The sequence below is a fragment of the Cyprinus carpio genome, chromosome B14 (genome assembly GCF_018340385.1).
Source record: "Cyprinus carpio isolate SPL01 chromosome B14, ASM1834038v1, whole genome shotgun sequence".
In the NCBI taxonomy this organism is placed as follows: domain Eukaryota; kingdom Metazoa; phylum Chordata; class Actinopteri; order Cypriniformes; family Cyprinidae; genus Cyprinus; species Cyprinus carpio.
The window spans coordinates 10,092,095-10,105,343 of NC_056610.1; the positions used below are offsets into that span (position 1 = coordinate 10,092,095).

The following is a 13,249-nucleotide window of genomic DNA, read 5'->3' on the forward strand; positions in this document are numbered from 1 at the left end:
TAAACAGTTAATGTCCTGCATGGCAGATAATTACCAGTACATTTTCTGTTAAATTACCCTCAAACCTAAAACAAAACGCAATGCAATGCGTTTTTCAAAATACGGGTAAAACACCTGTAAAAAAAAAATAATAATGCGAAACATTCTTTTATTTTAAAAGTACACTGGGCTGTGTTTTTATGGACTTTTTGAAGAGTTAGTATATTATACTTTATTTAAAATCCATTGAAATCACATATTTTAAGTATATAAATCTAACATTAAAACCAATAAAATTATAACAAAACATAACTCAAGTACCAATAAAAAGTATAACAGTAATATTATGCAATATTATGGCAATTTAATATAACACGTTTCTGTTTTACTACATTTTAAAGTATTTTTTAATTATTTTACTTTTATTTCTTTTACATAACTCAAGTCTTCAGTTTCAGAAGATCACTCTAATATGCTGATTTACTGCCTAATAATTATCAGTTATTGCTGGTTCTCAATTATTAATGATGATTCTTGTTATTATCATCAATGTGGAAAAGGTCTTTAAGGATGTCTTGATAAGTTTTAACAGCATGTATTTGAAATCTTTTTATAAATGGCTGTACTTTGATTTTTTTTTAATCTTTTTAATGTGTATTTTCTGAATAAATAAATTAAAATTAAAATGTATTTATTTGTTTAAAAAAACACCCAAAAGCTATATGTATATTTAAGAAGTTTAATCAAGATGTTATTTCTACTTCATTTGACTTTAGTTAGCAACCTGATTTGGTCAGATTCATTCAATCATATTAAATTATATTTTTGACTTAAATACAAGTAGTTCATTTGGTTGTCACAACACAAAATGCATCTTTAGGTTACCTGAAAAAAAAAAAAACGTTTTATTAAAAAAAAAAATCAATTAAAATTTTTTATTTGAATGTCTTCAGTCATTCAGAAACAGTTCGCAAAATGTTAATATGATTAATTTGCTTGCCTGAGAGCAAAATTGGAAAATGATTGCGTAATGAATTTTAAAACAGGCCAATCACCCAAATCCAACAGAATTATTGTTCCCATTGAAAGATGCTTGTTTTCCAGCTGTGGTTTGTGCAACTGCTGGTTCTTTTCTGTAAGCCACAGGCTGTAGAGCGCTGTAATCAGTTTAGCTCTTTAGCATTTCCTGGGAGATGCAGTCGTGTGTAGAACAGAATGTAAAGGCTCATTTACTGCGGATAAAACTGCTATGATTCCAAGTCCCCTCCCTGTGTTACGTAGATATCATTTTGCTTTGGTAACCAATGAGGAAACTGCTGTTTTGACTGCTGTCTTGGCTCACAGAGATCCCATCAGTTGTTTACGCCCTAACGGTGTCTGGGTGGACATGGGTGATGAATGCTTTCAAAATACTTGTCAAGGACTTGTTTTGTGTATACAAACTGTACTCACAGGTTCTCACCAGCAGGTTTTTACAAGTTGACAATGAATGATGATTTGGGATAAACATAGGAATAGTAAAATTCAAAGTGGCATGTTTTTATCAGTGTTAAAATAAGCCATTTGTTGTTTGATTTCCCCGAAAAATGGTGGTGGTATTATCAAAACGTTGTTCTGTTTTAGCATCCCAATCAGCCCAATATTGGCTCAAACAAATTGAATGAGTTTAAAACTCGGTTCAAACTGGGTGTTTTTACTGTAATGTCAAAGAAGAACCTTTCAATGAATGGTTATCAACAATCTAAGATCTAAAGAACCGTTTTCCACTATAAATGCAATGGGAAGATTTCAAAGATTTAAAGGTTCTCACATGGAACTATCAATGCCAATAAAGGAATAGCACTATTTCTGCTATTCTATATTCGGTAGTTGTGCAAAAATGGCACATTTCACCATTTATAGTATTCTAAATAAATTTTACACAGGATGAAACAGAAGTCTTAGAAGTCACAATTCTTTTTAATATAAAACACCTTTAAACGTCACGTCATGAAGAATCCATAGAGAGTGCCTCCATAATTGCTTCCAAAGTGCGTTTTAGGAAGGACTCCAGCTTGACAGAACTAACAGTTTTTAGTCCATCTCTTCATACAGGAAATGTAGAGAACATGCATCACAAACACATCTTACAAAGTCCAAAGAAAGAAAATAAAACACAAATAAAAAGAACAAGAATGAACGAGTCTGGGGTTGAGTCAGTCTCCTTGATGCCAAATGGCACGTAGACAAACAGCCGTCTTGATGGGGGAAATTCATCAGACAGCTTTGCAGTTTTGGGTTGGAAAGGACAAAGCCCCTCTCTCTCTTAGATGGGTAGCTGAAGAAAGAGGAACGAGAATGTAGCGTAAGGGACGAGCAAATGAGCAGTCAGATTCAGGTGGGAATGAAAATGTGAACTTGGTGTGCTTGTGTATGGTTTATTTTGATTCCACTTTAATTAGGGTTTTTGTTCCATGCCAAGACTTAAATATGCATGTTTCTGACAAATGATAAACAGATACAGAAAAGTACATGTTATTGGGTTTATCTGGCGGGTTTTTATCACAGGCTCAAAGCCAAAAATAATCAAAATTGAATAGACTCTTTCCATATAGTGGAAAAGATGTTTTTGCACAGCTAGATCTCTTCTACCATCTCACAGAAAAAAACGTATGGCTTGGTACAGATGCTCATGAAGTGAGTCCAAGTGAGAATGTCAGAGATCCGCCTAAATTAAGTTCTAATTGGTGTCCTATAAAATCCTTTCTCAATTAACTAGCACACATGAGAGTTGTGGGTCAGACCACAGATGCGACTGAGGTGACGGACGTCACCTTGTTGTCTTCTGCCCAAGGCTGTAAGTTCTGCAGGGCGTAAAGCGAGGAGTTGTGTAGGCAGAGAGGGTCTTGTTGGAGCGGCTGACTCAGGGTCTTCTGAAAGGCCTCCTGTTGAAGCTGCAGCATCAGACGGCTGGCTTGCTGTCGCTCAGCCTCTCTCTCCTCAGCGGTCTGCCTCCTGTCATCAGAGACGCATGATTGAAGTCAACATGATGTGCAGTGACAGAGACCCTTTTCAAATACAAAAGCAGATTATGTCAACTAACATGTTTATCTGGTGCAGGTCCTAGGCTGGTTTTAATTACTTTGAGAGATCTGAGCTCTCCGCATACACAAAAGACATGTCATGTCTTTGTGAAAAATAACAATGTGTGTGTTATGACTAAAGTCATTTTGAATGAAACGCATGAATGTTAATGGTTCTGTACACTTAATAATGTACACATGAGGAGCCTATTGGAGCTGTCAGCGTAAAGATGTGAGGATTATTATATAACAGTACATGACAAAACAATGAATAAATGCTATTTTATTGGTCCGGGGACCTGATGTACTTTGATAGATCAAATATGATTAATCCTTCTACCAGTTGCATTAACTTAAAGGGATAGTTCACTCAAAAATTAATATTTTTTCATCATTTATTCAACCTTGTGTCATTTGTCAGTGTGATTTTCATTGTATGGACAAAAAAACTGGTTGAAGACAAAGCAAAGATAGAATTTCAATTTTGGGGTGCACTTTCCCTTTGAATGAAAAAAAAATTGATTTGAATGAAAAAAAAAAAAAACGTTGATTTGTTATCCCCTTAACAATATAAGAAACCACATCATATACACAAAACAAATCATTTCGAAACACAAGAACAACAAACAGGCAAATTAAAACATATATGTCAGGTAACATGAATTAATTTATTTTAATTTTAGTTATTTTTTTTACTTTTTTCTCTTTTTTTTTTGGCACCATCAATAGAATATGTTCTTTCCCTGCATTTTTTGAGATGCTTATTAGGGTAATTTTTAATTCAAATGCAAATGTATATTCACTTATTTTTTATTGAAATAAATGAAAGAATAACCTTTTACTTATAATGCCCTATTTTAGTATTTTATCACATTTAAAATTATGGTTCACTGATCACTATAACAGCATGGAAAATGCATACAGAAACTGCATTTTACTCCAGGTTTTTCAGAATTGTTGTGAAGTAAAATATTTGACTAGTCTAGAGACACTTTGAGAATGAAGGATGTATTTGCGTGTCGATCGTACGGGTAACAAGCCTGTGATCAAATGAGCCAAGTGCAATCACATTACAGTGATGCATTTAGCTGTGATGTGTGGCTAATGGATGCCAGGCGGCAGATATGGAGACCCTCATGGCGGACAGATTTTGTCATGGAGGAAGATGTCATTAGGATGTATGATTTCATGCATTCATGACATCTGAATTCATTCTGAAATAAACTGTTTTCAGTGTTGCTATTGATATTCAGGTTTGGTTGGTATCCAATTGTGAGGTAAGATTTACCAGAATTTAATTCCTAAGAGGCCATCTAAAAGCAAAAGTGACCGCGCTAATGAATGTTTCCCAGCAGCTTTCAGCAGATACAGATAATTGCTGAATTAAGTTGAGCCCCATAAATATTGATGAGTAGGCATACTGAAACAACCATAATAAATTTTTATTTGTTAAAGGCCATGACTCAGCTTCATTATAAATAAATCACATTAAGCCAGCTCTCATCTGCACATTGCAGCCTGTTGGTAAAACCAAAGGTAAGTAAGCCTGCCCTTAATAAGACTGGGCACTTATTTGCTCCAAAAGAGCCAACAGCAAAAGGTTGAGTCGATTATGGGGAAAGGATGGACATGCTCTCAATTATTCAGAAGTATAGGTTCGTTACTGCATGGACAGCAAGTTTCCACACAGCCTTTTAAGAGCTTGAAGGTTTCTGCTTGGTCAAGGCAATTGGTGTCAAATGTTAAATAAATAAACAAATAAAACGCAAACCTCTGCAAATTTACAGTAGTATTTTTCCACTAGGACCTAAACGCCCTTTTCACTTCAGCTCAGTTCTGACTAAATTAGCTGCTTTAGGGAATTATATATAATCAGATATTGACAACAAAAAGAATTGAAAAGCCTTGGATTCAGATGTAATCGAAATAATATAAGTTACAACAGGATTTTAAAGCTGCACCGTGAACACAACTAGGCCTATATAGCCTAGCTATTATTTTCTATTCATGGACGAGAGCCCGTGTTTAGGCTAATCTATTCTAAATCGAATTTATTTTCACTCACCTCCATTTTGTTCTTCTGTTCTGAAACCAGGTTTTGACCTGAGCGTCTGTCATCTTCAAAGCCTTGGCGAGCGTGGCGCGCTCCGCGGACGCCAGGTACTTCTGCCGGTGGAAGCGTTTCTCCAGCTCGCAGATCTGCACGCGGCTGAACGACGTGCGGGGCTTTTTCCGTTTCGGTGGAGTTCGGTTCTGGTACGGATGACCGATCCGTCGTGTCACGGAGAAGGGTGAAAGAGCAGCTGAAGAAACAACAACAACAAAACAAGCAAAAAAAAAAAAAAAAACCCGGATTTAGGCGTGAGTATAGGTGGAAAAAATATTTGCGTTCAATAACACTGAAAAGAATAACATTCACAAAGAGCCATTAAATTTATGTAGAATGACATCATAGGCCAATTAGTAATGTCATGAAATTTTGATTCAAATAATTGTATATTAATATAATAATAATAATAATTTTATATTAGGACTATATAAATGCAAATCATTTTCTGGAAAATAAAAAAAAAAAGAAAAAAATAACGTCATTGCCAAGTTTTAATTTTCAATGTATTTAATGTGGAAATCTTAATGGCAATATACCGTCTTGACAGTGGAAGGAAAATCATGGTCATTAGGGCAGAAACAAACGAACGCCAGGAGGGTCTTTCTGAGCCTATTAACATAGGCTGTATTTAATTTGATAGGTAAAACATACATCAAAATGAATAATATTGATGGCGCGATATTTCGACGCTCACTTAGAACCTTAAATACGTTTCTAACAATACGCAAACGTTTTATGTGATTTGAATTTGCGACTAGTTTTCCTGAACTGAGCATAGCTTTCGCCTAGCGTACCTCTGCTATGGTTACCTCAGTTGAACGTGCATTTTGAGCGTGTTTTTAAAGGGCGGTCATGATGTCCGTCACCTTTAACTTCAGCACACATGGACAAACTGTAATTCAGGTTTATATCGCATAAAGTGCTAGCAGCAGTGAACTCAGGCTCATTTCTCATTCAGTCCTTCTGTATTGTGTATCCATTATTCATGGTTTTACAACAGAGGTCTTGATTGTTGTATTCAGAATTCTTTGTATGTATTTATTTGAATTTATTTCACCTTTCCCCTCCTTTCTGTTTTTCCCCCACCAAAGCTCCTAGTAGAAGCAGCTGTGAATATCCTATCTGATGTGAACAGTTTGGCACCTTTCCTAGATGCATGTGAGCCCAATTTGACACTAAATGTCACTTTATAAAATTATACATGCATTAAAGCAAATACTGTTTGCTATACATATATCAGAAACTGTATTTTTGAAGTATTTATGGGGACCACAAATGATTCCTAGACAGGGTGAGACCTTTTCACTAAAGGGTAACAAACTGGAACCCAGTCAAAGCCTCTAAATGGCGGTTAGGAGTCTAGCCAATATTATGTTTTGGTGACTGTGTATGCTGTCCTGATGTTTTAGCAGTGTTTGTGCACCTGAATGAAATACATAATACATAAATACATAACAGGTTGCACATTGCTGTTTGTAGTGCACAGGGATGTTCATTTGCACATTTCGAACAGCATCTGAATAATGATGCTACATTAGCAGCATGGAAAACTATCCTCACCATTTGATGAATACAAAAGGATGTACACATTCAAGAAGACTAAATGTAGTATAAGAATCAACCACTGGAAAAACTCATGTGTCAGCCACTAATATGAATTTTGCCCCTCACATATGCTCATTACATCCTGAATATAAATTTCCATGTTCACATATTAGTTATTAAAATATTTAAAGAATAATTGTTTTAAAAAAAATAATAATAACATATGATTTGTGTGTGATATGTTTTGAAAAACTATAAATGAAAATGCATTAAAAAAAAAATTAATTTTGGCTTCCACTGCACTGTATATATATTTTGTATGGAGAAGAAAAAATCTGTTTGATTCAACAGAAGCCAGAATTAATACTGAACATCTGAAGAAAATATTAACAAGGGCTGTATAGTGTAGATGCAATTCTGCATGTGAAAAATAAAATAAAGCACAAATATCACCAAAATATTATATTGCATCATTTATATAGACAAAAAAAAAAGTCAAATTAGACCAGAGCAACAAAATTATTGGAGAGCACTAACACTTCACTGTGCAACCTGTTTTTAATTGAGTAAACCAAGAGTGACCTTTGCTCAATGTGTTTTGTTAATTTTGTGGCTGAACTTGGGTCTTCAAATGGTTGGCTGGCCATGTGTGAAGACAGAGAGACAGTTTTCTCTTTGGCAGGTTGGAGTTCAGATAATACCATGTTGGAGATCTGTAAATGTCTGTTCTTGGCTACTCAACCACATTCATTCACGTTCTTGTGTAATTCAAGATTCGTCGGTGGCTCTCAGAAGAACTTTTCAAAAGTTCACACTAGTCCTCAAGGTCTGTCATGAGGTCAGTCTGACACTGAATCTGTTTTGGGCAACCTCAGAGATGCAACTTAATTTATCGTTATGACTGATAATAAAAAAACAATGTGTAGTGATTTTATTTAGTTAGGCTTGATATTTTGTTTTGATCGCAACATTCCTAATGCTGTGAGATCATTAGTTTATTTGTCATGTTTTATTAGACGAGCAAGTAAAAAGTCTTCTGATTGGATTAAGCGCATAGACTCTTTATTCCTTTGCATAATTAGATTTGATTGCTTTTAATTAAAGCGCTGATCTTGAGTGACAGGCGACACGCGTCATCACCACTTAAGCACACGGGTAATCAAAATGATCAAGAGAAATTAATTTATGTTTTTAAAATGTATTTTAGATGATGCACTCAGTTTATGTCTCCGTAGCTACAGTGGATTTTTTTTTCGACGTGGTCACAGCTTTACTTAATCGGTGTTATTTATTTCTTTTTGTCTTTTTCTTTTCTACTAGCCTATATGTAAGGTGTGCCGATTGCAGAACGAACTAATAACACATTTCCCAGAAACACTCCTCAGCTGATACATATGTGGGTCAAATGGAAACAAAAACAATCCCCGTATTCAGTCTCGACAGCAGAGGGAATTCTAAATGATTAGTCTGTGTAATAAAATTTATGGTGAGCACATCAAAAAATCAAAGCTTGCCTTAGAGAATATGCGGCCAGTAATAAAATCAGTTATACGTGATATCACCTTCATGCGACAGCGCCTGCCTTTCCCATCGCGCATATTACCTTTGTAGAAATCTAATAAATATACATGTAATGGATTCAAAGCGCGATATTGAAATATAACATGTGCATTTGTCGCTATTTACGCGCAGTGAGGCAAAACAGAATGTGCCTTTAAATTTCCTCTCATGCCGGGAATTGAAATATCGAATAAAATAAAATAATTGTCATGAAAAGCCATAAACCGTCAGCACGAGAGCCCCGTCTTCCCTTCAGACACTGTCACCATGGCTACGCAACCTCGTCTCAGTTTCATAATCATTTGTATTTATGGGTGGGAAAGATCATTATTGTCATTTCAGATAGAGGGGCATCCACATGCAATTTCATTTTCCAATTTCTCCAAGGCCAGTGATATCAGATTACGACCATCACCTGTCCCTTGTTGTGATGCAGCTGGACCCAACAGCCCCCACCAGCAGCGGTAATACAAATAAATTTACCTACTGATGAATATACTGTTATGCGAATGTACAAGCGACTGAGCCTTTTCAGAGCACGCGAGGAAACAAATGCAGACCGTTTGAATTAAGACACCAACACATGCGTTTTTCTCGTGTCAGTGCAGATTCTGGTATATTTGAAAATGGTCGATTATAGCATTTATTGTATTTCAAGAGTTATATTTATACCTCCTTGCACGCCGCAGTTATCACCAGTGCTGTTAACAGGAACAGAGAAGCCGTGCGTAAAGGCCGTTACCATCACCAGAGCGCCTGTGTTTATTGACCGGAGAGCGACTGATCTGTTTATGCATTTCTGGATTTTTATAAACTTGCAAACTGCCAAGGAGTCAATTAACAAAAAAACATGTGGTATAGCCTTTCATCGCCTCCCAATCCGGCATGATATGTCCGGCCTGCAGTGCATATCGAGTCTCAGGCCTGTCCGTTCAGCTTTACGCGCCGTGACACTTGTGGTGTAATGCAGACATGCAATTCAAGCTGACGGAGAAAATAGTTGGAAAAAGAGAAACCTATTTCAGACAGTCATCGTCAAAATAACATTATAAATAATAACTTATAAATGTAGTACAATGTAATGTAAATATCTTGAAAATGAAAAGACCGTCTTAGAGGTGTTTGATGCAAATGCATTACGTGGTTTGTATAGTATACAATTACATGTATATTCTGTTGTATATTCTGTCTTAACCTTGATATTCTGTACTTACTGCTTTATTGCACTTCTGGTTAGATGCTAACTGCATTTCGTTGCTTGTACCTTACATGTGCAGTGACAATAAAGTTGAATCTAATCTAATCTAATCTAATGTAATGTAAATATCTTGAAAATGAAAAGACCGTCTTAGAGGTGTTTGATGCAAATGCATTACGTGGTTTAAATTATTTTATGTGTGTGTGTGTGTGTGTGTGTGTGTGTGTGTGTGTGTGTGTGTGTGTGTGTGTGTGTGTGTATTAAACATACATATAATTTAGTTTAAAAATCTGAAATATGTCCTGCGTTACCTTGTATCCAGCGCAATTCAAAGGCACGGAAGAGATAAAATATAATAAACGAGTGGCCCAAAGTGACTATGAGTAAAATTGATAAGCATATTTACAAAAGAGCTTTTGCAGTTGACATATCATTTTCTCATTTGAATAATTAATGAAAATAGAGCGGAATTCTGAATATTTAATGCGCAGAAATCCATATTCTTCTTCATCTTCATCTCACTATGAGTGACGTCATTTGAAGACGCAAACTGACCAAATGGAAAGCAGAGGAGGATGTTACGACTACAGACGATACACAAATAACGTGATGCATATTTTCTTATTCATTTATTTACTAAAATATGCATTAAATGTATATATTAAATTATGTATATTAAAGCGTATATATTAAAAGAGCATTCATATAATAATATAATTGTTTCATTTTCTGTAGCTAATCAAGCACAGGCAAGGCTATTTTTTCAGAAACACTTTTTTTTTCGTCCCACTTGGAAATGTTATCCAGAATCGTCCTCTGTTGGGTCTCTATTGGTATTACGTTTGCGTAGATTAAAACGATTTGTCAACATGCCATTACGCATTACTACTGGCTGTGGCAACATTTAGCTCCCTGCAACCAACCACTGTATCATGATTCATTTGTCGTAAAGGCCCAGAGAGACAGTAGCTCAAGAATATAGACGTGACTTGGTGTCATAAAACCATTCCACAAGAAACTGTGATTTTGAAAGCCACTGTGTTTTTATGAGCAATACACACGTATAATATAGATAATGTTGGTTCTACTGTGCGCTAAGAGTTCAATGAAACATCATGGCCTCTTTCAAATAAAACTAATTATTGTGCTGATTTAAAAGATTGTCTAGTGTTACTCCTCAAAATCTACGTGGCTCTATAAAAAAAGAAAAACTAATCTTAAATTATATGGGCCTATTAAATATATTTCTACGTTTACAAAAATTATTTCTACGTATATGTTATATTCCTTATGTTTAAGTTGCTTTGAATAAAAGCTTCTACTAAATAAATAAATGTAAATGCAAAAGACCATTGTACATCAAAATACTATTTCTTTAAGAAACGACACTGAGTCAAAAAAAAAAAATTTTAGTAGAAATTGAGCCTGAAAATATAGCTTTATAATACAACATTTATTCTTGTAATCTTGAGACGTATTTTTCTATTATAAACGTAACAGTGCAAGTCATTTCAGTAGGCTATACAAAACATACCGTAGCAGTTCATTTTATATAGGCCTATTTTTTGTTTGTTTTTATTAATTGGACTGCTGCTGCTTTTACACCGTCTGCAATTTTTTGTAATTTATTGTCTTAATTTAGCCTATAAGAAAATCACAAATCTGCAATTTACATTTAATCTGCAAAAAAAAAAAAAAAAAAAAACCTTTAAGCTACGTAAAATAAATAAATAAATAAATAAATAATAATAAAAAAAAAACTTCCAAGCTAATAAAGCAATTTTCTCATTGTTAGCAGATAACATTGACCTTAAAAGTCAGCAACAAAATGAATCGTCCGTTTTTGTTAATGTTGGTCATAAGCATGCCCTTTTTTTCTAACATAAGCAAGACTTAGCCTACTTTTGGCAGTGCTGTAAATATTTTCAAGTCTTACCGGTCAGCCGATCTTTGGCAAATCTTCTGCTGCTCTCCATCCAGGGGAACGTGAAGCTGGCGGGGCTGCCCATGCTGGGTATCCCCGCCGCGATGCCCGGTGGATGGGCAGAAGTCGGAGGGTGAGGTGCGGGTGGCATGGGTCTGTGGGCCGGGACGCGGATGACACCACCTGCGTTCCCTGAGTTCACGTTAACGTTCATATTCATGCTCACGTTCATGTTCATGTTTACGTTGTAGGAACCTGCCAGTCCAGCCGCCATCGAACAGGCCGGATTGTACACGCTGTTGTAGCCGTTGGCATAGACGTTCGGCGCAAGCGCGTAGTCCGGGTCGCAGGTTCTGCTCGGCAGCATGCAACTACTCGGTTGGTCCGAGCCATTGAGAATCTGATCTATTCCAAAGCTGATGGGTTCGTGCTGCTGGTGCGTCTGGTTCACCTCTTCGATCCCCGTGTGCTCCATCGTCGCGGTTCTTTCTGTTGCGCACAGCTTGGAAGGTTTCGATGTTTAATTCCTAAAACTTCAACGCAACACGATTTATTCCCAAAGGTACAGAATTTATTTTTAACAAACAAATATTCTTCCTTGAAGTGCTCAGAGCCCATGCAATTTTATAACGCTGCCATCTGATGTACAAAAACAGTGAAGAACAGCAATCACATTGATTCCTTCACGATTAATTCAGCGTTATCCAGCACTTTCTTGCATTGCGTCTGGTTCTTTTTCAGTTCCATGATGATGCCTAAAAAGCAGCTCGACAGTAGAAAGGGCTCCGCGCTCACTGTTAAATCCCGACGTGTTGAGTTGCCAAGTTGTAGCAAACAAACCGGACGCGTTTCTGGAGTGGTGCCGTACCTCAGAAAGGCGCACGGCCCAGACTTGAGCTCATCACTGTTATCTAAAGTGAAGTGTTAACTGTCCGATACGTGCATATTAATTGTCGTGAGCTGAAAATGTCCTGTTCACGCTCCTCTTGAAGTGATTTCGAGCAGGTGAGACAAACCCCTTCTGCCCAAACTCTGTCACGCGCTTCTCCATTGGTTCACGCGCACTTCTGTAGAGACAATGCCTCGCGCCCGCACCCCTCTCTTAAAGAAGCCGCTTCTGTTTTTCACCAGGGCTGTTGTGTTGTCGTTCACGTTGAAAAATAAAAGGTTTCACGTTCCTAGAAAACAGAGCAGTGTAGTCGAATTATTAAAAAGTGTAAGTAGATATGACATAAGTCGTTTGAAATAAAATAATCTTTTTTCTCTCTTAAAAAAAAAAAAAAAAATAAGCAGTGAAGTTTTTTTTTCGTGTTTTAAAAACATTAATATTTTGGAGAAATATTAATGTGGTGTAACCAACTTGCAGGAAGCTATTTGTTGTCGTGACAGGAAAAACAACTGTCATGACTGTGAGCCAAGGTCAGTTTTATCACATACAATATCACGTTTTGACCTTTTTATGAAAAGTCATATTGACTAAGAAATCGTATTGATAATCATGATATCTATTTAGTACCTTTATTTTGGTATTATTTTCAAAATATTTTTTTTTTTTGTATTATACAGTTTACATTTTTAAAGGTGAAAGTTATTTTATTGTTTTACTTCATGCTTACGCCACTTTTTGTACTCAGTAATAATAATAATTATATATTATATATATATATATTTTTTTTATTATTATTATTATATTATTTTTTTTACATCCAAACTTTTATAGGATATGGTATGGGGACAGTTCAGCTGCCAATTCACCTCACATTTACTCTTGTAATAAAGTGAATTGTCAAGTTAAAATACTCTGAATTTGAGCAGGAATGCTACTGACGTTGGCTTATAATAATAATTAAAAGCAGGTTTGTGAAAGATAA

At 35.9% G+C, this 13,249-nt stretch overlaps 1 protein-coding gene across 2 annotated transcripts; it reads right to left on the bottom strand.

Annotated features, from left to right (window-relative positions):
* Positions 1 to 1,898: 1,898 nt before the first annotated feature.
* Positions 1,899 to 12,452, bottom strand: LOC109062355 (T-cell leukemia homeobox protein 3-like). 2 transcript variants are annotated; one of them, XM_042738003.1, is made up of 4 exons: positions 11,391 to 12,449; positions 5,107 to 5,344; positions 2,793 to 2,973; positions 1,906 to 2,296 (listed from the first exon to the last, which is right to left on the bottom strand). In XM_042738003.1, the coding sequence occupies exons 1-4, from the start codon at positions 11,851 to 11,853 to the stop codon at positions 2,285 to 2,287; spliced, it is 894 nt and encodes a 297-aa protein (XP_042593937.1). In that variant the 5' UTR covers positions 11,854 to 12,449; the 3' UTR covers positions 1,906 to 2,284. The 2 variants fall into 2 exon arrangements, with proteins under 2 accessions (XP_042593936.1, XP_042593937.1); XM_042738002.1 differs by having other exon boundaries at positions 1,899 to 2,973; positions 11,391 to 12,452.
* Positions 12,453 to 13,249: the final 797 nt, after the last annotated feature.